The sequence below is a fragment of the Sarcophilus harrisii genome, chromosome 1 (assembly GCF_902635505.1).
Source record: "Sarcophilus harrisii chromosome 1, mSarHar1.11, whole genome shotgun sequence".
NCBI classification, from domain to species: domain Eukaryota; kingdom Metazoa; phylum Chordata; class Mammalia; order Dasyuromorphia; family Dasyuridae; genus Sarcophilus; species Sarcophilus harrisii.
In genome coordinates, this window is record NC_045426.1 from 697,093,502 (window position 1) to 697,117,449 (window position 23,948).

Sequence of the window (23,948 nt, forward strand, 5' to 3'; positions counted from 1 at the left end):
GCCCAGAGCTCTCCCCAGACCGAGGTTTGGAGCTGGCTGAGGTCCCGCCCTCTATAGGAGACCCCGAAAAAAGATTGAGAATAGAGTAGGAACAATATACTTCGGAGTAGAGTGGGGGAGGGGAGGGAGTAGCTCTGGCCAAAGTGGGTGGGAGTGGGAAGGGGAGAGGAGGGAGAGGCCGAGACGAGTGGGGGAGGGGACCAAGGGAAGGCACAGGACGGGGATCAGAGGTCTGTTAGGGAAATTGCACAGGATCCCCGAACTCGACTGCGGTTCTTTGGGGTCAGGACTTTCACTCCGCCGCTAGCTCTGGTGACTGGCGCCCGCCCCGCCCCTCCTCCCCTCCCCCGACCTGCGGGCTTTTGTTATGCAGATAGAAGCGGGAGGCTGCGAGGGCTGCGAGGGAAAGGGAGAGGGAGGGCGGGGAGGAAGGACTAGGAGGGAGGGAGGGAGGGAGGGGGAAAGTGGCTCCCATACGACCAGCCCCCTCTTCCCACGTCACATCTTGCCCGAGACAAAACAGAAGCGGCGCTCGCACACTGGGCACGCACACCCAGACGGCCCCAGAGCCGGTGCTCCTGTAGCTGGCCCCCGAGAGCCAGCCTTTCCATCCCCGCCCGAGGGGACAGGGAAGAGCCTGCAAAGGAGAAGGTGGAAGGGAGGAAAGCCCAACTAGAAAGACTGACAGTCCCCTCTCTCCCTCTGTCGGCTCCCTGAGAAGCCCAAGCTCACACACACACACACACACACACACACTCCCCGTTCTCTCTTCCCCCTGGATATCTCGGAGGCCGAGCGAAGCGCCCGGGAGGGCCGGGACCGCGGCTGCTGGGCAGCGGAGCCTCCCCGGAGCGCCCCCATTTGGAACGTACGTTTCAGCACTTTGGACAGCGCCCGAGGCTCCGGGGGCCTCCGGGCTGGACCATGGCGAGCGTGCAGCAGGGCGAGAAACAGCTTTTTGAGAAGTTCTGGCAAGGGACCTTCAAAGCCGTGGCCACCCCCCGGCCCGAGAGCATCATCGTCGCCAGCATCACCGCCCGCAAACCTCTCCCAAGGTGAGGCTCCCGCCGGCGCTGGGACTCGGGGACCGGGGCCGGGCTGGGGACCATGTGGGGGAAGGCGCCCTTCTCCCGGGCAGTTCTCCGTGTCTCCCCGAGGAGCAGCGGAGCTACTCGCTTAGAGGAGCCTTGAAGAAGAGGTACAGGTAACCTTTCGGAGGAATTAAACTAGCGTCCCCGTGTTCTCAGCGAGAACATCACTTCCTCCGGACAGACGAACGGTGTCGTGAAAGTCCAGGAAAGAATCTCTCGCGTGGCTCGGAGAAACTTTTCCTCCCCCTCGGTTCCGAATGTCTTGGCTGAGGGCGTGGGGAAATGAGGGGAGAAGAAAGCTTTGAAGGGAGGGACGTGGGGAGAGGATGGAGAGCGAGTGTTAGGAAGCCCAGAGCTCGCTAAGGGTTTTACAGTCAACTCAGTAACAGCTGAGCCCTGGGCTATTTGACAAAAAACCCATATGCTAGCCTGTGGATGTACTGAAATCACCCGCTGCTCCTTTGTACCTGTGTCCAACTCTTTTCTTCAGCGGAACCTCGCTCTGAAAGCACCCCGGAGTAGGGGGCTGGTGCTGGGGGGTGCTGGGATTGTTCTCCATAGCGCTACCTTCGAGACTTTCATCTGATTTTCCCTCAGTGAACAAACCCAGTTCTGAACTAAGAAAGGAGGGAGACTCCCTGGAGGAGGGACAAAAAAAAAGGTGGTGAGGAGAAATGGGAGGAGGGTGAACAGGAGAAAGGGAGATGAGGAGCAAGGTGAAGGGGAAATGTAAAATCAGGTGCATGGATGGACATAAAATTTAGAGTCTGAGAAATGTGTATCTCATGAACTGATAGGTCAGTCCAGAAGGATTTGAGCAGAATGAAAAGGAGAAGTCACCCAGGATCAGGTCAAAGAAAGCAAATCTGCTGGTATGGGATGGGTGGCTGGGCAGGAGGAAGAAAGGGAGGTAGAAGAGGGCTTGGATTTGGACTGCTGAATTCTGGCAGGTTTCCTTAGTGAGCAGATTGAAAACATGCCTCAGAAAAGTGGCTCCGACATATATCCTGTTCTGGTTGTAACCAAATCTAAACTTTCATGGGGAAGAGGGAGGTGCCCCATTGATAGGAACCACCTAGAACCAACTAAGTTTCTCATTTTATGGCTTTAGAAAATGTCCAGGTCTCCTATAGATTCGACAGAGAAAAGGGTGCCCTAAAAGGAGATGGGCAGAATTGAAATGCGATGGACCAGCTGGGCGTATCGCCCTGAAAGCTTTGTCATCAGCAGAGCCGGCATTTTCGGGATACACAGAAGGGAGGAGGCTTCCACAGGCACAGGAAGGAAAATTGGAAACAATTGCCCAAAACATTATATATATTATGCTCCTCAGCTTAAAACGAGGAGCTTTGTGGAGGGTGTTTGACGTCAGGGTTTTCATCTGCCTGGGCTGCTGCCATTAACCCCACTGTCGGAGAACACAAAACGATGGCAAAAAAAGGCACAGCTTTCAGCCAAAGAAAATGCCCTTGTAGAATGGACTATGTATAATTACACAGCAAATTGGCACTGTGGAAATTACTCCTGAGCCTCCTTCTTGTTATCAGGAAGCCAAGGAGAGGGAGACAGTTTCCTGGAGATGTATTAATTCCAACCAGAGTGTCTAATTTCAGCTTTGCTCTGCCCTCTCATTCTTTGCCCATCAGAGTGGTACTTTCATGCTGTTCTGATGGCCTGGTCCCCAGTCTTTGCAGCTAGCTCTAAAGGGTTTCCAAACCCTCACCCCCTTTGCATCTTTGACTCGAGCCCAGTTTTATTATGTCAGAGATTCCATGTTAATCCCTGGACCATTCTGGATTCTTATAGGTCTTGCAGGCCTTTGAACCCAGTGACTGAGGTTAAGATTTGAAACCACATGTCCTGATTAATCTCTCTCCAGGATTATACTGTTCAAAGCTGCTGAGATGGGCATCATTTTTCTCTCTCTCTCTCTCTCTCTCTCTCTCTCTCTCTCTCTCTCTCTCTCTCTCTCTCTGTCTCATTCTCACATATGTTTGCCCTTTATTGCTTTTTGTTCTAGCCTGGGCTGGGGTGAAAGGATGAGAGAGGAGAGTATTTTTATTAATGCCAAGAAAAAAAGAGTTCTGGGGAATAACTGATTTTTGAGGTGACCATCTCTGCTTTTCACTCTCTACTGCTTGCAAAACCTCAGTCATTCCCAATTCCAAACCAGCCAGTAGCAAGCAGACATCTACATGCAGAGGTCAACTGTCATCACCATAGCAGATGGTAAGACCTTTAACATCTGGAGGGAATTATCCTTTCTACACAGAATAGAAAAGCAGAGGAAAGGATCAAATCATGGTTCTAAGCCATGGTCCCAGTTGCTTCCCATTGAGGCAATTCGGGATCCCAATCTCATAAGAAATATAGCTAAGGTTTATGAGCTGAGCACAGACCAGAGGCAGAAGACTTCTGTGCAAATATGAGTCCACTAGAAGGCTGAGCACAGAGACCTATGAATAACTGATGTAAGTGCCAGATTTGTAATCTTTGTTTTTAGATGCTAACCATCCTCCACATTATCTAGCTGCCTTTTTAAAAGTCTCCCTAGATAACCTAGTCCCCTCGTTTACTTTCTCAGAAGTCTCCATGCCTGAAATGCACTGCTACTTCACTTTCAGAAACATTATTTATAATGCTTAACTTCAGTTTCCTAGAACCTAGGACAGGTTTGTACATAGTATTATGTATTAGAGACATTGAATAAAATAAAATGGAATTAAATTTTCCTTCAAGGCTCAGTCCTAATGCCACCTCCTCTGTGAAGCCTATTCTGATTCTGTAGGCAAAAAGTGTTCTCAAATTTCCTGGGAGATCCCTGTCGGGAGTTTTCCTTTATTGCTATCGTGCCCTATTGTGTGGTATGCTTATCTAAAGTAAAGCACTTCTAGATCTGATTTTTCTTGTGCAGCAAGAAAACTGCATAAATATGTGTACATATATTGTATTAAATATATTTAACATGTATTAGACTATCTGCCATCTAGGGGAGGGAGTGGAGGGAAGGAGGAGAAAAGTTGGAACAGAAGGCTTTGCAAGGTTCAGTGTTGAAAAATTACCCATGCATATGTTTTGTCAATAAAAGGCTATAATAAAAAAATAAATAAAGCACTTGGTTTGGTGCTAAGCAAATCAATAATAGGATACTTGTCCATATGCATAGATTTTATAAACATGAAATAAAATAAATGTATAATCAACATGCCCCCTCTTCAGTGTCCACCCCATAATGCAAGAAGGTATGCCAATTATAATAGATTTAAAATTCACTGAACAGCAGCCAAAGGTAAGATTTAAATGTTGGAGCAAATTTCTTGGTGTCAATCATTTAAAAAATTTCCCCAACTCACGAGTTCTTTGAAGGGCACCAAATGTATGTCTTTTCCTCTTCCCATTTGATGCAAATAATGAGTACTATAGAGTCAAAACTCCCCCAATACACACCTGTAGGATGAATACACAAAGTGGAGAAACAATGGTCCGACTGCAGCATTCCGCTTATTGCTTAGTAAATACTTTGGATTTTTGTCTGGGCTAGAGTAAAACTGGCAAAGAATTACCTAGATTTACTAATGGAACCCATTTGGTACTTGCCAATTTCAGGGAGTTGAGTACATGGGAAGTTCTAAAATTTTAAGTAAGTTATAAATGTCTCGTTTACTGAGTTGCAAGGGATGAAATATGTGTCACCTTCTCATCTCTTCCCCTAAACTATCACATAGATTGTAAGCTTTTTGACGACAGGGACTGTTTAATTTTTGTCTTAAATAGTGCCCGGTACATGGTTGGTGCCTAATAAATACTAGTTGATTAATTGCTCACCTAATAGCCAATCTTGTTCACCCATGAATGCCATATAGATGTGAATTTTAGAACACTCCAATCTTTAAAGAATCAAAGGTATATGCAACTGGACACGTCATCTTTCCATTTCTGGATCATATATAGAGAACTGGTATAATGGATATTATTGAGAAGAGGTATTCCTCAAAAGAAGGGGAGCCAGTTAGGTAGCTAGATCAAAAGATAATGGTTAGAATTTTTCATTGTGACCCATTAAATGTAAAGCTACCTAGCGAAAATAGTAGATCCTCTAGGGAAGATTAGTCATCCACAATGAAGTCACAGGTAGCTCATAAAACGTATTGGTGAGGGAACACCCATTAATGAACTACTGGTAATAAAATATAAATAAATTGCTTGAGAACACAAATTGATTCATATAATTTTATGGTCAATCCAAACAAACCTCACTATAACATATTACTTGGAATACCAGTAGGAATTAGCAAAAGATCTGAATGTGGTTTTTTATATTGCTTTCTAGAACATGCCAGATTCCTGGCATAATCCAGTGACTCCTTAGAGAAATAGATTAAAATATATTTGAAATTAGTATATAAATAGTTAGTAGTGAGGGATTCCAATGTGTTAAAAAACTGTTCTCTGAAGTGGAGAAATATTCCTTTTATACTCTCCCCTCCCTTTTCCTTCATGCTACTAATTTTCTTGGCAAATAATTTCTTTGTAGAATGGCAACAAAGCAGACTACAGGCAAATAACTATTAGAATTCTCTTAATTTCTAAATTTTCTTTCATTCTAAATTCTAATCCCTGTTTTTACATTTATATGTTACGTAAAGAAAGGATGATTATGTCATAGGGGCAGTAAAAATTCTTTCAAACCCTGTTAATGCCAGATTATGCCTTCATGCCAATACATTAGTTAGCACATCCATGAATAATATATTCTCAGGGGCAGGGCTGAAGGTCTACCTGGATAAGGTTTCATGACAGACAGCCTGTGGTAAAGACCCAACCTGTCCCAGGTAATGAATAACCCTGGCCCTGAAGACTGATGAGTGGTTGTTTTATTTTCCCTTGGGGAAAGGGATTGGTATCATTTGTATCAAATATCTCTCTTTCTGAAAGGTGAATTTGTTAGATAAAAGGGGGGAAATCAGTGAATGGTCATTTAAGATTTCTTATCACTCTTGATCTGGAAGCTAGGGTCTTAATAAGGAAAATTCTATTGATGTGAAAGAATGAAGGAAGGAAGGAAAGAAGGAGGGAGGGAGAGATAGAGGAAGGAAGGAAGGAAGGAAGGAAGGAAGGAAGGAAGGAAGGAAGGAAGGAAGGAAGGAAGGAAGGAAGGAAGGAAGAAAGGAAGGAAGAGAGGGAGGGAAGGAGGGAGATTGGACACAAATATGAACCAAATGGTCTCTCTTCCCAAATCTTCCCACATATTTGATATTTTGAGCATTGAAGAACAAAATTTTGCAAATAATTTAATCTCTTCCACTGTCAGAATAAAGTACTATTCTCAAAGATCTTGAAATGTAGACATCTCTTTGGGATGATCTAAGTTCTGGTTTGAATCGGAACAGAAACAGAGACCAGACCAAATGACCCTCTAGGACCTACAATTCTAGTTAAGCTCCTTTGTCTTTGGTCCTGGAAAAAAAAATCTTAAAATCCCAATTCCAAATAATCCTACAAAGCTCAAACCCAGCCTTATTTCTAAGGAAGATGAGGGTTGGAGTTTTGAGTTTTCTACTTGTGATTAATAGCAGGGGAGAAATGTTAAAAGAATTGTGAGTCAGGAATGAGTAGTTTTCTTTTACAGCACTAAAGTGTTAACTGTAGTCTCAAAAATAGTTCTGGATCTTATTTTCTTTCATTGATCTCTGAACTAGAAAGTTTTTCCTACTTAGAAAGCTCTATTCTATCTTCTCCTATTCTTAATAGTCTATTCTATTCCATAATGTGCTATTCCACTAAGATTCTATAATATTCTAATCTAATAATCTAATTCTAGTCTATGGTATTGAGGAGACATTCAAGTGTAGAGCAAAGAGTTCTATGTGGAGTTGGAGAATATGAGTTTAAATTTCAAATCTGCCTCTTACTAAGACCGTCACTGTGACCTTGGACCTGTGGATTTCCACATCTCTAAAATTGGGGGTTTAGATGAGATGCTCTCAGAGGTTTCTTTCCACTCTTATGTTCTGTTGTCCTAATGGGACTTAAAATCCATTTCTCTCTTGAGGGACCAAAGAGATAAAATGACTTGGCCACAGTCACAAAGCAACGGAGTGGGAGAGAGGGGGCAACACTGAAGAGCACAATCTCTGGTCCTGGATTCAAATTCCACCTCTGAGGGTTGTTACATGTGTGATCTAGGCAAGTTAATTTACTTCTCTGTAGCTAAGGATTCTCATCTACAGAATTAAGATATAGGACTAGGCAGCCTCAGTGGTTACTCCCAAATCTCCATTTATAATTGCATTAAGATGGTGGGGGGAAAGCAAACTGCATGAACTAGAGGCTCATAGTCTCTTATATAATCCTTTTCTGTTCTGCTGTGTGTATGGAAAACTTTTCTGTTTGTATTCTTTGAATTATAAATTTCAAAGTTTTAAACCAAAAATTAGAAAGAAAAAAATCTGAGGAAAATATAAATTTTAATAAATAATAAAAACACACATACAGAAAATGGTGAAGCAGGACCCCCAATTAGGGTTTTCTTGACATCAAGTCAGGTACTATTCCTCTCTCCCACAATCTCATCCACATTGTCAATATTGTAATAATCATCTCCGTAATAATATTTAACATTTATAAAGCCTATATGATGTTCCACGCAAGATGTTAAACACTTTACAAAAATCATCTCATTTGATCATCTGATCCTCCCTGGTGTGGTTGTTATTAATATCTTCATTTTACAGATGAAAAAACTGAGGCTGACAGAAGTTAAGTGAACCGAGTCCCATGGTTAATAAGTGTCTGAGGCTAGATTTGAACTGAAGTCTTCTTAGTTCCAAATCCACTCGATCTGCTCTGATTCCTGATGCAATTTAAGGTGTGAGCCTCACCCTGACTGCAGCGAAACTTATAAGATACAGCTAACCCACTTAGCAACAACCTAGGAGAAGCTAATGTTTAAAAAACAAATGAGCAAGTGCTAGATTTAGCTCTTCCCCAGGAATCCCAGAATCAGAATGTCAGGGTTGGAAGGCACATCAGAGACTAAGCAATTTAATCCATACCTAATCAGGAATCCCCCGTCTAAATGGCCCTGACAAATAGTCACTCGGCCTTCATAGAAGAAGTTCCAAAAACACAGAGCCCACTGGCTTCCCAGTAGCCCCTCCCAGGTTGTAATTGTGCTAATTCTTTGAAAGGTTCTCTGGACATTGAACTGGATTTTGCCTCTCTTCAATTTCTAGCTCTCGTTGCTTGTTCTGCCCACTAGGGCCAAGCTCAACAAGTATAATTCTGCTTGCACAAGACAAGCTTTCAAATACTTGAAGATGGATACTGTGTTCCTCACAAATGTTCTTTTCTTCGGGCCAAAAATCCTTGGCTCCTTTAACCAATCCTTATTTGGTGTGATTTTGAGACCCTTCATCACTCTGTCTGCCCTCCTCTGGATCCTTCCAAGGATTAAGACATCAATCGGTTAAAAACTACTTAGAAAGTGCTATATACTGGACACTGGATTTCTGGAAACAAAAGTAAAAGTTCCTTCCCTCAAAGAGCCTTTTATTTAGTCAGATGTATAAAACATTACAATATTATTCTAGTATTACATATAATTATATAATGGCAGCTAGATGGCGCCATAATGGATAGAGCTCAGGGCCTGGAGTCATGAAGACTCATTTTCCTGGATTCAAATCTGACCTTAGTCAATTAATCCCTACCTGGCCCTGGATAAAACACTTCTATTACTGCTTGCCTCAGTTTCCTCATCTATCAAATAAGCTGGAGAAGAAAATGACAAATCACTCCAGTATTTTTGCCAAGGAAATCCCAATGGGATCATCAAGAGCTTAAGACAACTGAAAAACAAATGAACAATCATGATGATATATTAACATAACAGTTATATTAATATATTTGTGTGTATGTGCATATGCTCATATATGATATACATGTGTGTAAATGTGAAATAAAAGGTGATTACAGAAATGAATATTTTTTTGCAAGGCAATAGATACTAAGTGACTTGTCTGGGGTCATAGAGCAAATAGGTATTAAGTATCTGAAGCCAGATTTGAGCCTGGGTACCCCTGATTTTAGAGTGAGTACTCTATCCACTGTGTCATCTATCTGCCCCTATGAAAATTAGCATTTCCTATGTTGACAAGGAGATTCAAAGGCAACACTGAATTGGCTCTTGACCAATACTAGGAGACATTTCCATCCCCAACTCTTTTGACAGATGAGGTAACTGAGGCAAACAGGGTGGATGACTTGCCCAGGGTCACATGGCTACTAAGTGTTTAAAATGAAATTTAAACTCAGATCTCCCTGACTCCAGAACCAACACTCTATCTAGATTCTTTGCTTCCCAATTTCTCCTCAAAGACTAAAGTATTCTATAAACTGCAGAAGAAGGAAACCCACAATTAATTGGGAATTACTTTTTGAATAACAAATTTAGTCTACTGTATTCCATAGTCTTCATCTTTCTTTTGAGAGGTTTCAGGTGAGGATCTGACACAATTTGAACTCCTAAAACACTGCCCCATGTAGAATATGAAAATGAAGTCTCTTGATGGAAATAAAGATAATAATAACATCAGAATTCTGGCAACTGATTTTCTTTGGACTTCATATTAGAGGATTCCTGTTATTTTAAAAGAGGTGTGGAAGAGTTTTTTACTCATAGGCTAGTTGTTGGTGTTTCTTTTTCCAAAACACAGCCAGGTGATAAAAGAGTTCAGATCTTTTATTGTGTCCTTCAATATAGCCCGGTTAGCCCAGAGGCCTATCTCTTCGCTTGGTTCTAAGAGCTCCGCCTGAATGTCTCCAAATCCAAAGGTTTGCCCTTCCAACTCCAGCCAGCACCAAGGTAGAAGATACGATGAATCTCTCTTACCTCGAAGATAGGGCTTGTAGGCTTTCTTGCAGAGTACTCCTCTCCGACTCCTGGGAATGCTCCCAAGTAACTCTTTCAAGTGGCTTACTGGAGCTGTATTTATGCTACTTCTCCGAGTGTGGGATTGTGGGATATCTCCCAGCATGCTCTCTGGCCCTAAGGGAGGTGTGAATTCAGATATCTCTTTCTAAACCCTGAATTCTCCCAAACGTGTGAACTCCATTGAGTACTTAGATACTTATGAGCTCTCTAAAGGTGTGAACATAAGCATTGTTTCCATCAGTTGTTCTTAGTACCTTGTTTCAACTTCTGGCCCAAAATATCTCCTTCCAACAGCTAGTCACATTTTTTTTCTTGATCTCAGCTTCCCTTATCCATAAAATAAAAGAATTGTATTAGATGGTATCTGAGGTTAATTCTGTCTCCAAATCTATGATTCTAAGAACCCATCTCACTACATGACTTGAATATATTTGGCTGGGAGGGACCTGATTGTTGATATTATTATTATGCTTCTTTTAAACTGAATTCTTATTTATGTGTTTGTTTTTGCATTTTCATCACTTCCATATCTCTCCTCTTTTATCCGGTGAATTATCCTTTATAACAAAAAATAAGGACAAAAAAGCAGCCCCCACAAAACCAACTAAGATACCAATCACTTGTGACATCACGTGTTGCACTTAATACTTACTTACTTTTACTCCAAGGACCAAAGTCATGGTCTCTCAGGTCCCCATGGTTCCCCCTTCCATTTCTTTAGAGTTTAAATTAAATCAAAAGATAGAAAAACGATCATAATTGCTCTGAACCCCCAGTTAGGAAAATCCCTAACAGTCAGAAGTTTGGCTCTCTGCCTTAATTAGCATTTCATATTTGTCTCTAAGCAACCTCTGGCTTCTTTGTGGTGGAGGCAAAATTCAAGTTACCAGAAATGTATGAACTAAAAAGCTGTCTTTTATTAGGCAAGGTACCCATGATGGGGGAGTTGGGGGAAGAATAGACGGTCCTTTGGAACCTCTCTCAGCATTTTAAGGAGACAGGTACAAGCGGTGTCCTTAGCCCAACCTTTCTGCTCTGAGATGTCTGTAGGTCAAAGAGTCTCTTCAATATCTCCCTTTTTCTTAAATAGCTCAGTCTTATTTTTTCATTTTCTTTTCTTTTCTCTTTGCAGCCTTAGTACCTATCATAGTGTCTGGCACATAACAGAAGATTAACTAATTATTTATTGGGATTCAGTGTCACAGCAGAGTTGAACTTATACTTTCCGATTCCAAGTCTAGAAATTCATTCACTGCTTCTTGTAAAATACCTTATCTGAGCAAAACATTTGACAGTTTCCAAAGCACATCCACATAGTAAACTAATAATTCATTCACTGAAATTAGAAAATGAAACAATACTTATAATTAGCAGTAATTTGTGGAGCATTTGAAAGTGTATGAAGTGCTTTACAAATTTATCTCACTTTATCCTCACAGTGACCCTGGGAGATAGGTGCTATTATTATCCCTATTTTACAGATGAGGAAACTGAGGCTTAAGTAACTTGTCTAGGGTCACACAATAAATATATGAGGTAGAATTTCAATCAAGTCTTTCCAATTCTAAGTGCAGCATTTCATCCACTGTACCACCAAGACCTTCTATTATGCCTCTCTTGCAAAGATCTCAAGTCATTTTATTCACCATTGCAACTGCAAGGTCCCTGTATTTAGAATTAGGGGAACAAGGTTAGAATACGAGCTCTGCTGCTTGCCAGATGGGTGAGCCGGGATATATGACACATCTGTGTTTACCTCAATTTCCTCATCTGTAAAATGAGAACATTGAATTTCAGTTGGATTTCAAACCTCTTCTGTGTCCTGGATCCCTTTTGCAGTCTGGTGAAATTGGCAGATACCTTCTCAGTGTGATGCTTTTAAATACATAAAATATGATGTATAAAATTACAAAGTAAATTCATAGTTTTGAAATTTATTAAAATACTTTCTCCCCAAAAACCAAAATTATGGGCACCAAGTTAAAATCTAAGCTAGATAATCTCTCTAAAATTTACTCTAATCCTTAATCTATCATCACTGCTCTCAACTTGGCAGGTTCTCATTTTCCAAAGAAGTTACAAAGGTTTAACCTAATGTTTACACCTTGACTGGGACTAAGTAAATACTAAATAATGGCTAAGTAGAAAAAAATCCTGATATGGGGGTTAATAGAGATGGTATCTCATCCAGATACGGTAATTAACTCACTGCGTGACCTCAAGAGAGTCCCCTAGTCTGTCTGGGACATAGTTTCATCATCTGTAAAGTCAGGCTCCAAGAAATAGTTTTGCAAATCCCACGAGGTCATTGAGATGATTCCCATGAAATAGCAAATAAGAGATCTCCTTGAGGAAAAAATACAAGGGTTGATAATGAACATAAATAAGGAAGAATATAGTCCATGATGCATGTTTATTCATCCATCCATTCATCCATTCAAAAAACCTATATTAAGTGACTATTTTGTGCAAAGACCTCTTTTTAGTGACCCAATGCATATTGAACTTGGACTTTGGAAAATCTGAGTTCAAATTCTGTTTCAGAGACTTGTGACCTTGGGTAAGTAAAAAACCCTGCCTCAATTATTTCATATGTAAAATGTGCTTATGATAATAGTACCTACCACATTCTTGCTGTGATGTACAAATGATATATATTTAAAGCAATTTACAAACTTTAAAGTGGTATATAAATGCTAGTGGAGGAAGAAAAGGAGGAGGAGGAGTAATAGTAATAGTAATTGTTGTTGTTAGTCATGTGGATTCAAAGATGAAAAATAATACACTCTCCATTCTTAATTAGTTTACAATTTAAAGGGAGAACCACATTGTCCTTTTGCCTGGGCACCAAAGCAGATTACTGTTTCACCAAATAGTCATAAATTTATAACTGGAAGGGACCTCAGAGTCTATCTATTCCAATCTCCTCAGTTTACAGAAAAGGAAACTGAGGCCCAGAATTGAAGTGTTTTCGGGCAGTCATCCAGATGGTACATGGTAATCAAGAGTTGAACTCAAGTCCTCTGACTCAACCCAATGTCTCAACTATACAATCCAAGTTCATCACAGAATATCCAACTTCAGGTTTACAATCTGCTCTAATGAAGGGGAGGTGTGGTAAAGATCATGCAAAACAATACATAATTCTTCCAAATAAATATATTTGTCTTTAAAATAGAAGATATTGTGTAAGAACAGCAGGCTTCCCCCCTCCTTTATGTTTGGTCTGAGTTTGAGATTAGTATGGAAATATGAACTGATAGTGAATTGTTGGAGAGGGGAGTGATGGTTTAAGAGGGATACAGAACCATACAATGGAAATAGCCCTGGCTCTGAAGTCAGAGGACCTGTGTTCAAATTCTACATCTATTAACTACCTGTGTGACTTTAACCCCAAGGGTTCTCAGTTTCCTCATCTGTAAAATAGTTGGATTAAATGACCTCTCAGGTTCACTTTAAAATTTTTGATCCCATGACCTTATTTTGGTGAACTTCATTAAGCTTTTCTTCCTTCAGTGGTAAAATGAAAAGATTGGACTTGATTATGACTTCTAATGTCCCTTTAGGGGCAGCTCAGTGGCTCAGTGAATAGAGCACTGGGCTGAAAATTAGAATGACTCATTATCAGGAGTGCAAATATGGTCTCAAATACTTAACTCGCTGTGTGACACTGGGCAAGTCACTTCACTCTGTTTGCCTCAGTTTCCTCATCTCAATGAACTGGAGAAAAAAATGGCCAAACCATATCTTTGCCAAAGAAATGAGCTTATGAAGAGTCAGATATCATTGAAATGACTCAAAACTCTTCCTTCAAGCTCCAAATCTCTGATGCTATGATTGTAAATCCTCTGATATGTTTATGCCTCAGTTTCTTCCCCTGTAAAAATGGTGGACTTGAATGGGCCCTTCCACCTTTACATTTGGTATCCTTGTGGCCTGAGGGCAAATAAGCTAGAGAGCCGGGCTTCTCCTGGAACTGCTCTCTCCCTTTGCCACCTTTTCTACTTCAGAAGGGGGGCTGGTATTCTCACTGCAGAATAGTCCTCCCACCTTCGAGGGAATGCTGGTCAGCTCCTCTGCGCTCCACCCCCACATCTTTGTGCCTGGGAACTCAGCAATCTCCAGCAAGGCTGACTTTGAACAGACAGCATCGGGAAGACCAGATGGAGAAGCCCGGTTTGTTATGGACAAGCATGAAATTGACAATCTCTCTGATTGGGATCAATCAGATTGGGAAATTGAAAAAGACACTGTTTAGACTTCCAAATAGCAGAGGCAAATCTTGTTTCCACGGAGAAGAGGTTTGGGTATTACTCATATTCATGCGTGAAAACTGAGATGTCCATTCCTCTTCCCTCCCCCTTTTTGTTTACTGAGCTTCGGTGGAGACACACACATACACACACACACACACACACACACACACACACACACACATTCTCACACAACTGCTAATGAGGGATCTTACTGAAGGATCTTGTACATGCCAGAGCTTGAGTGCAGGAGCTCCCGTGAAATAAAACACCAAATTAAGATGTCATCCAGACAAAACCCATCCAAGTACAGGAACAATGCTGAACCCTAAAATAGTCATTAAGTAATTCACATCTACATGTGTCTTTTCAAAACAAATATTAAGAGGCTTGGGACTAAAATGCTCATCACTGGGAGATCTCCCTGCTGACGGTCTGATTCCCAGGGCTCAGCTCCCAGTGGCTGCACCACCCACTGACAGATTCCCTGAGGATTATTCAAAGAGATTCTTCTTCAACTTTTTTAAAAAATATTAAGTCATGAGAAGGAGTTATTTTTTTTTCACTCAATGGCCAGCAGCCAGTTAGGAAGGAAGACAACACCCATTGAAGGTGAGGAATTTGAAGCAGTCTTGTGTCTCTAATCTGGAGTTCAGATCATTTTAAAATATATCACACAGCAGAAAGGATCTTTAAAGATTGAGACAAGTCCTTCATGTTACCTCACTCAATAAACTTCTATGGTTCCCTATTACCTTAAGGAGCAAATAAAAACAATTTTTTGGCATTTCATTCTTTTCACAACATGATTTCCACCTAGCTTTCTAGGTTTAAACCATTTCCTCCTCCTGTACTCTAGGGTGCATTCAATTCTTACTGTTCCTCATCTAAGCCTTCCTCTATGGCTGGATGCACTCGCCACCACCTCCACCAACCTCCCACCTCTTCGAACACCAGTTTTCTTCAAGACTCAAGCATTACCTTCCATGTGAATTTTTTCTGGATTCTCACAGCTGCTGGTGCCCTGCCTCTCCCTCAAATCACTTTGTATTTATTTTGTACTAAACTATATACATGTAGATCATAAGAGTAGAGAATGTTTTCCTTTTGTCTTGAGCTCCCATCACTGGCACATAATAGGTTCTTCTTGACTGAATTCCAGAAGAGACACTTTAGAAGTAAGGTCCTTCCTTCAAAGTCATATATATAGTAAGGATGTCCTTCAAGGCTTAGAGATAATTTTATGCAAGAATTCTGAACTTTTTATCTGTGCTGTGTACCCCTTTAACAGTCTGATTAAATATATAAACCCTTTATCAAAATCATTTTATTAAAGGCCTAAAATAACTCCTTAAAATTGCAAAAGAAACCAATTATTTTGAAATGCAATTATCAAGTTAAAAAAATCACAAGTTCACGGGCCCAAGTTAAGAACTCTAGAAGCTCCTTGTTTGCTTGCTAGAGCAACCAAAGTCCAAAAAAGAGTTACCTGCCCAGGGGACACCCAGAAATTAAATGATAGAGCCAAATTTTGGACCCAAGACAAGCATTAATTCAGGCAGATGCTCTTTCTACGATGCCAGTACTGCTCTATTCACCTGCCCCCTTCCTTGCAAATGACTTGCAGACCCTATCCTGGGTCTGACATCACCCCTTTGGTCTACTTTGTTCTTGCATCAACAAATACAAGATGCCTGGTGAGACACTCAGTGCTGACCTCTGGGGATTTCCTATATCATTTACAGTGAAATGCAGGTAGCCTGAGCTCAGGGAATAAGAGAGTCCCTGTGGGAGCTCCATCCCTATAGCAATGCCCAGCAGGTGATAAGGTTTTGCTGCTGCAAGAGTCAGGTTTCAGGGACTGCAGCCAGCTAGCATCTTTTATTAGACCAGCTACCCAAGCTCTTGAGCTTCTTGGGTCCAGGTTCCAGTTAGTGCAACTGGTCCTAACTTCCCAAAGAGTGTGAAGGAGGCAGAAGAGGTGGGAAATGGTAGGGGGGGGGTGTCAGAGAGGTGGATTCAGATCATGTGGAAGATGGGGTTAGATTGGCAAGATGTCCATGGTGCTATTCATGTTTTTCTAGGGAATGAAGACTGACATTGAATAGGACAAAAGAGTAGTATTTATTGGAAAGACCTTAATTTTCATTATTGTATTAGTTGAGGTAGAGGTAGGATGGTTAAATGGGACTAATTATGGGCTGATTGGGGCTTGGGTGATGTCTTGACTTGTGAGTGAATAGGATTAAGGGAGGCAGAGATGTGCAAAATCATTAACCTCACTTTCTCCTCCTCCAGAGTCAATGGAGTGCAACAGCAAGACCTAGGTCAAGACAACTGGTGATTGCACTCCCCTTTCTCAAGGCTTGAGGTGGGATTTAGCTTAGGCTGATAAGACACTGAGTGTTAGAGTTAGAGAGGGCCTCAGAACACTGAATGAGTTCTGGACGTGCATGGACGTGCATGGCTATACTTGCTGCCAGACTACTGAGGCTGGTAGGGAGCTCTGAGAACCCGTAGGGCTAAAGCCAACAGGGTGTAGACCCCTGTTCAGCAGCAACATGGTGAGCGAGCCCCCTGAATTGCTCCTATACTTTCAGCATAGGCAAGATGTGGAGTTCTGGTCTTAAAACACAAACAAATATACACACACACACATACACGTGAAAAAATTGGAGAAATTTTAGAATAGAGTATCAGAGCTGGGAGGAGCCTTAGAATAGGGAATGGCAGAGTTGGGGATGGAAAGTAACTCCTCCAAGATCATGCAGTGAGTTAGTGTCAGGGACAGGCCAGGAAAGCAGATCTTTTCACTCCTCAGTGGGACCTGGAACTGAGGGGTGGGCAGGATTTATGAGGGCAGATAGGAGAAGCACATTACATGAAGCATGAAGCCCTTAGAAGTGAGGAGTGAGGGTCCAGCCCTCTTTCCATTCATCAGACGGTGTTGTCAGTGCCGCAAAGGAATAAGCAGAGCCTCCTTCCCCCTTGGTTTCCAAGCTTCTTCTGCCAATGCTAAGTGCCAGAATTCTAATCCCCAAGAAGAAAGAGCAGCAGCAGGGTCCTGGAAAGTGTCTTAGTGTCTACGAGGTGTTCTTCATGGTAGGGGAAGTCACCACAGGTTAAGTGACTTTCTGTTGCTGCCTTGAGAAAGAGAGATTTATGGCTAGGTGGATGACTGTCTCCCAGGAGATGTCAGGCACAGGTAACCACAAAGCATGGTACTCCCAGGGGGGATCTTATCTTCACTCTGTTGTCCTAGGGGACAGAACAAGGGGAGATGGGCTTTAGCCACAGCTGGAACAATTTAGATTGGGAAACATTTCCTTCAAAATGAAGCCATCCACAAAGGAACTGGAGAAATGTGGAAATTTCATATTCTGCTGTCTAGTGACTTGTGTCCATAGAATAGAAAATCCCAGGCTTAGAAGGAGCCTTGGAACAAAGAATGTCAGAACTGGGAGGAGTCTTAGAACAAGGGATGTCAGGATTGAAAGGGACTTTAGAACAGGGGATGTTAGTGCTGGGAGGGACCTTAGAACAGGGGATGTCAAAAATGGGAGGGATCTTAGAACAGGGGATGTTGGGAGTAGGAGGGAGCTTAGAACAGGGAATGTCAGGGCTAGAAGGGCTTTAGAACAGGGAATGTCTAGGAGGGTTTTAGAACAGAGGTTATCAGAAATGGGAAAGGCCTTAGAATAGTGGCTGAAGTAGTTAGAAAGTCCTATATAGATCAAGAGAAACATTTCCATTTTAGAGATAACAAAATTGAAGCGCAGAGAAGTAGAGAGAATGGTACAAAGTTGTTTCATAGGTAAATATAGAACTCTGCTGTCTTCTCTCTTGGTGATCTTATTTCTCACTTAGGGACACTTTTCCCATGATGCCCTTCCTGAATGTGCGAGTCTGCTTTCTCTAGAATCTTCGAGTTGGGAGAGACCTCCAAAGACATTTCTTTTGACCCATACCTGAATGAAAGCACTTCAATAGTGGCCATCCATGGAGGGAGCTCACTATCCCCCAAGGCAACCCACTCCACTTCGATGAAGCTCTAATTGTTATGAATTTTTCGTGACGTGCAATGGAAATATCTCTCTCTGACTTCCACCAACTGTTCCTTGCTCCCCCTGTAAGGGCAAGCAGCAAAAAAGAGCAGTTAAACTCTCCCACACGACAATCCTTCAGATGATAGTGGATAGCTATTAAATCCCTGCTAAGTCTTCCCTTCTCTTGGTCAAACATTCTCCTTTTTTCCCACCAATCTTTCCATGCTGTCATCTCGAGGCCCTTTGCTGTCCTGAGTTGCACTCCTTCCCGAAACATGGCACCCAGACCCAACAGCGATGCTCCAGATGGGGGCTGACTGTGGCTGGGGTCAAGGGAACCTCCCACTCCTGGACGAGCCAGAAGGAAAGGGGTTGGAACCGTGACATGCTGTTTTTCAAAGGTTGCCAACCCCTGAATTAAAAGGATAATATACCAGGCCTGAGATATCTGAAATGAGCTGCCCGCGACTAGGTGCTTTTAAAAATAGTCTCAGCCATGGAGAGTGCTTGGGGTGGGAAATAAGGAGAAGGGAAAGTGGCTGGGATTGAATGCCTTAACCACCGTGTCCTTAGGTAAAGTCATTTGACCTTTTAGAGCCACAATTCCCCCATCTGTCAAATGGGGATAATAATCCTTTCCCTGCCTACCTCCCGGGGTTGTTCTGAGGATTAAGTGAGATCATGCAGAAGTGAGAAGTTCCATAGCAATGTAAAGGATTAGGAACAGACTGCCTTGTCAGCCACCATCCCAGCGACATATGGTTCCATCGCGCTGGGGCCCCGTGGCCAGGGAGGTGTGGGGGAAGAGAAAATCACTCAGAACGTCTGCATGTTGGCGCTGCCAGCAGTCTTAAACTGGGACCTGCCAGTTTGAAACTATATCAATATAGTCTTTCGGGTGGTGAGTCCTCCCAGCAGGGAGGGCAGGAGAAGCAGAGCAAGTGCCTTGCCTTGAATAGGCACGGTAGGGTCCTCTCCAAGATCTCAGAAATGGAGGAAAACTCAGTAATCAGACTCTCAGAGTGGAAGAATTGGAAGGGACCCAGATACTAACTGGTCTAAATGGTACCTGACTGGGAATCTTCACTAAACTATTGCTGATATGTATTTCTTCCATTCCCCAGGATTACCACTTTCTATTGTTTCTGATGGAAAATATGATGGATTTAAAGTCATCCTGGACAGGAGCTGTATTTAGATCTTGATATGTCATGTGTGACTCTGGTGCAGTCACTTCCCTGAGCCTCAGTTTCTCATCCATAAAATGAGAGGATTGTATTAAATGGTCTTTGAGGTCCCTTATACACTTTTAACTGGCTGGGTATCTCTATCTCAACTATATTGGAATTGAATGGATTACTCACTAGATCAATTCTACTCTGATTGGCATGGGGGTTTTATTCTACTCTTTCCAAAATGGGTTGTTTTCCCCCTCCTTGGGCAGCTTTGTCTCCCCTCCCAAGAGGTTCCCAAGCACTTACCATATTAATGTCCATTTTTAATGGAAAAACCCAATCCACACAACTCTTGTAGCTCAGAACTCGTGAGATTCCCCCAACCTCAGTCTTCCCAAATGCTTGGATTTCAGATGACATCCTCATGTCCAGCATGCTCCATTTCTAATTTGATGGTCCTCTACTCCCAATTCCCTTTGTTTCTATAGTTCTTTATACTTTTCCAGATATGTTCATAGTTATACCCCCCTGATATTTACTAGGTTGGTGACCTTGTTAAATAAAGTCACCTAGGATCTCCTAGTCTCCATTTCCTCATCTATTAAATGAGGGGACAGAGTAGTAATCCCATTGCTAGATCCATGAATTTATGATCTATCATCTTCCCTGATCTTTAGAAAATTTTTCTGGAGATGGAGAAAACATGGTTAGGATAAAGAGAAATAGAATAATACATTGGAAGTCTTATGATATAACAGAAAGAATGGTAGACCTGGAGTCAGAAAACATCTGCATTCGAATCCTGCCCCTGACACTTGCTAACTCTAAGACCAAGTGACAAACTGGGGATATTGTTGAACTTTGAGTTAGGATAACTGAGTTCAAATCCTGTCTCAGATACTAGCTATGTGAATCTGAGGAAGTCTCTTTAAACTCAATGAGCCTCAGTTTCCTTATTTTTAAATCAAAGAGCTGTGTGTATTCCATGGCTACTAGAGTCTCTTCCAGCACAAATTCAATTCTAGGATTCCATGATTCACTAACCTCCTCCACGGTCAGATTGCTCATCTCTAAAGCGGGCATGATAAAAATTTATGCTCAGGAACATAGGTTTAGAACTGGGAATGTCTGAGAGGGACAAGGGTTACTTAGTTCCCATTAATTTTTAAGATGAGGAAACTGAGACTCCAAGAGGTTCTGTGACATGCCTGAGATCATGTAGGTGACCCAAATAGAAACTTAATTCTTCTATCTCTAAATTCAGAACATTCTCTAGGGTACCACACTTTCTCTGATGACTACTACATAGAGCTGTTCCGAGAATTAAATGAGATGATGTATTTAAATTGCTTTGAAATTCTTATGAAGGTAGTATATAAATGCTAACTGTCATTAAAAAGGAGCGCTGATTAAGTGCCTTCTGTATGCAGAGCTTTGTGATAGATCTGAGGATCATGTGCAGAAATCAAATGAGACACCATTGCTCTCCTCTTGAGGTTCATAAGAATCATAGAGTCATAAAACTTTAGAGCTGGAAGAAGTCTCAGATTATTAGTTTCAACTAGAGTCAACAAACACCCTTGAAAAGAGTCCTTTTCTAAACTTTTCAACAGGCAATCTTCCAGTTTCTGTGTCAACTCCTAATAATGTGCCAGGAGAGAACTATTAGATACAATACATATTTGTTCATTCAACAAGCATTTATTAAGGATCTACTGTTTTCAGCAGTACTGGGTATTGCTTCACTAGGTACTAGAGAATTGGTAAGGATGAAAATATGCCTTATTTTCTTTCAAGAAGTAGAGCGATAGTTAACTTCAATACTCCATGTTAATCTGATTTAAGAATGATAAAATAGTTTATTTGAGTTATAAAATAAAGTGCTTTATGAGATCTGAAAGAGTGGGTTCATATTCCCAAAAAAGATAAGAGATGTTAAGTGATATAATCAGGGACTAGACCCAAACTCTCATACTCAGTCCAATAGCTTCATAGTACTCTGTGTGATGTAGCCAGGATTGAGATCATTATCCTAATTATACAGATAAGGAAACAAAGGCATGGGACCTGACTAAAGTCAAATAGCAGGGCAACCTTCTGAAGGCATTGGATGAGGATAAGAATGCTTTGGGGATAGGGCCCAGACATAGAGTCAGAAAGGCTTGCATTCTAATCCTGACTCACATCCCTAGTAGTTGTATAAAGCTGAGCAGTTCATTTAATCTCTCTGTTTCATTTTCCTCATCTGTGAAATGGTCTCCTTGAACCTCTAATCAAGGTCTCTTAGATCTCTGATCTTTTGATGCTATATAGACAAAAGATGGTCTATCTCAAATGTATCTAAAAATAATCTTCTTTCATTGGGTCCTTAGAACTTTCATTTTCCCAAGTCCAAGGGCTTAGGGTTCAGCTGTATGTGATTCCTGGAGTATCATGGCCATGGAGAATCATGGGATTTTTCCAAGCCTACTGGACATAAAACCACCCAACCACCCCACAGGATGATGTCTTGATTTCTGTATCTCAAACAATGGATAACACAAATGGAGGTGATGGGGAGAGAATCAAAAATGCAGGAAAATATAGGTCAGGTGGCTTGGGGGAAGTAAATTTGTTCTGAAGCTGAAGCACAGTTTAGTACCTACTCTGTATTTACTTCTCTGTGTATGAATCATTTCCCACCTTCCCAAAGAAGCTTTTCCAGATCCCCGTTCACGCTAGCATCTTTCCTCTGCTGAGGAAAACATCTTAAAGTGTTTATATAAGTGCTATTATTATTAATATTCCCCCTGATGTTACTTCCATCTGTTGTGTAGGTATCTTGTATTTATCCAATTTATCCTGTCTCTAATATGTTTGTCCATAATTGTTTGGATATTGTCTCCCCCGTTAAAATGGAAGCTCTTTGAGGGCAGGGATTGCCTTCTGCTGTTCTTTTATCCCCAGTACTTAGCACAGTGTCTAGCATGTAGTTGATTAAAAATTGGTTAAGAACAAGATTTATTTCTTTTTATTTATTCTTTATAAAAGAAGTATATTTTTATTTTCAGTCTTAAAACTGTGCCGAGTTGTTTTATACATGTTTGTTGAATTGAATGGAATTGAATTGGATAAGAATAGAGTAGAGGGGTGAGAGAAAGTACAGGTTGGCCCCACAGACACCATCGTTAGGGGAGCTATGAGCATATCCAAATGGCGTATCTTGAGCTTGTCACAATGATGTATTATGCTGTCTTATAATTTGATTTCTAAAGTTATAATTGAATTAAAAATACATATACCTTTGCTGTGCTATCTTTAGTAAGTTTTATAAACAAGCCATCAAGTTGGTGAGTGGGATTGATATTCCAAGAGCAATCCTTTCATTGAATTTCTTCAATGCTACAGACCTGAGAACTATCTTTAAAGATGCTGCTGGGAGTTTACCCTTCCCGGTGATACAGAGCAGGATTAGGCTACCACAGGGAACCTATTTGAACTTTTGTCAGAAGATTTTCATTTCAAACCTCTATTCTCTCAGTGATTCTGTAGGAATGTAGGGATTCCATGCTCAGAAATTAGTTGATCATTGATGAACAAGCATTTATTAATCCCCTACTGTTTACCAGGCACAAACACAAAGAATAAAATAGGGGTTGAAAAGATAACTAGTTGGTATAGTAGATAGAGCTTAGGATTTGGAATCAGGAAGATCTGAATTCAAATCTGTTCTCAGATATTGGGTAGATGTGTGCGACTTTGGGCAAGTCATAATATTCCTCACTTTTCTCATATGTAAAATGAAAATAATAACAGTACCTCTATCACAAGATCAAATGAGATATCATCAGGCTCTTTGAAAGTCTTAAAGTGCTTATATAAGTGCTATTATTATTAATATTTCCCTGATCTCACTTCCATCTGCTCTGTAGATATCTTATATATACAATTATATACATATACAGATACATACATACATATATATACAGTCAATTTGGTTGGATTCTAGAGTGTGAGAAAGGGAGTGATGTATAATGAGGCTGGAAAGATAGCATAGGATTCAGTTTTTAAAGTCAGATTGAGTTTATATTTTATCCTAGTGGCAATAGGGAACCCCTGGAGTTTACTGGTTAAGAGAGCAGCATCATCAAACTTATTCTTTAGAAATATTACTTTGACATTTATTTGGAAGATGGACTAAAAAGGAAGAGAGACTTAAGACAAGGAGACCATTTAAGAAATTACTACAATAATCCAGGCAAGATGTGATAATGGTCTGAATTAGAGAAAGGGAATAGGAAATATATGGGACTTATAAAGGTGAAAGTGACAACCTTGATAACTGATTGAGTATGTGAAGGGAGGGAGAGTGAAAAATCAAAGATGATGCTGAGATTGTGATTGAAAGGATGGTGGTACCCTTACGAGAATAGATCGGTCTGTAGGTCTGGGTTTAAGGAGAAAGACGA

The 23,948-nt window shown here is 41.2% G+C and overlaps 1 protein-coding gene across 1 annotated transcript in view; it reads left to right on the plus strand.

Annotated features, from left to right (window-relative positions):
- The first annotated feature begins 430 nt into the window (after positions 1–430).
- SRRM4 (serine/arginine repetitive matrix 4) overlaps positions 431–23,948 on the plus strand; it is a 235,220-nt gene continuing 211,702 nt past the window's right edge. The window contains exon 1 of the mRNA XM_031948684.1: positions 431–1,055. Within this exon, the coding sequence (XP_031804544.1) occupies positions 925–1,055 (131 nt within the window). The 5' untranslated portion in view covers positions 431–924. The remainder of the gene's footprint in view (positions 1,056–23,948) is intronic.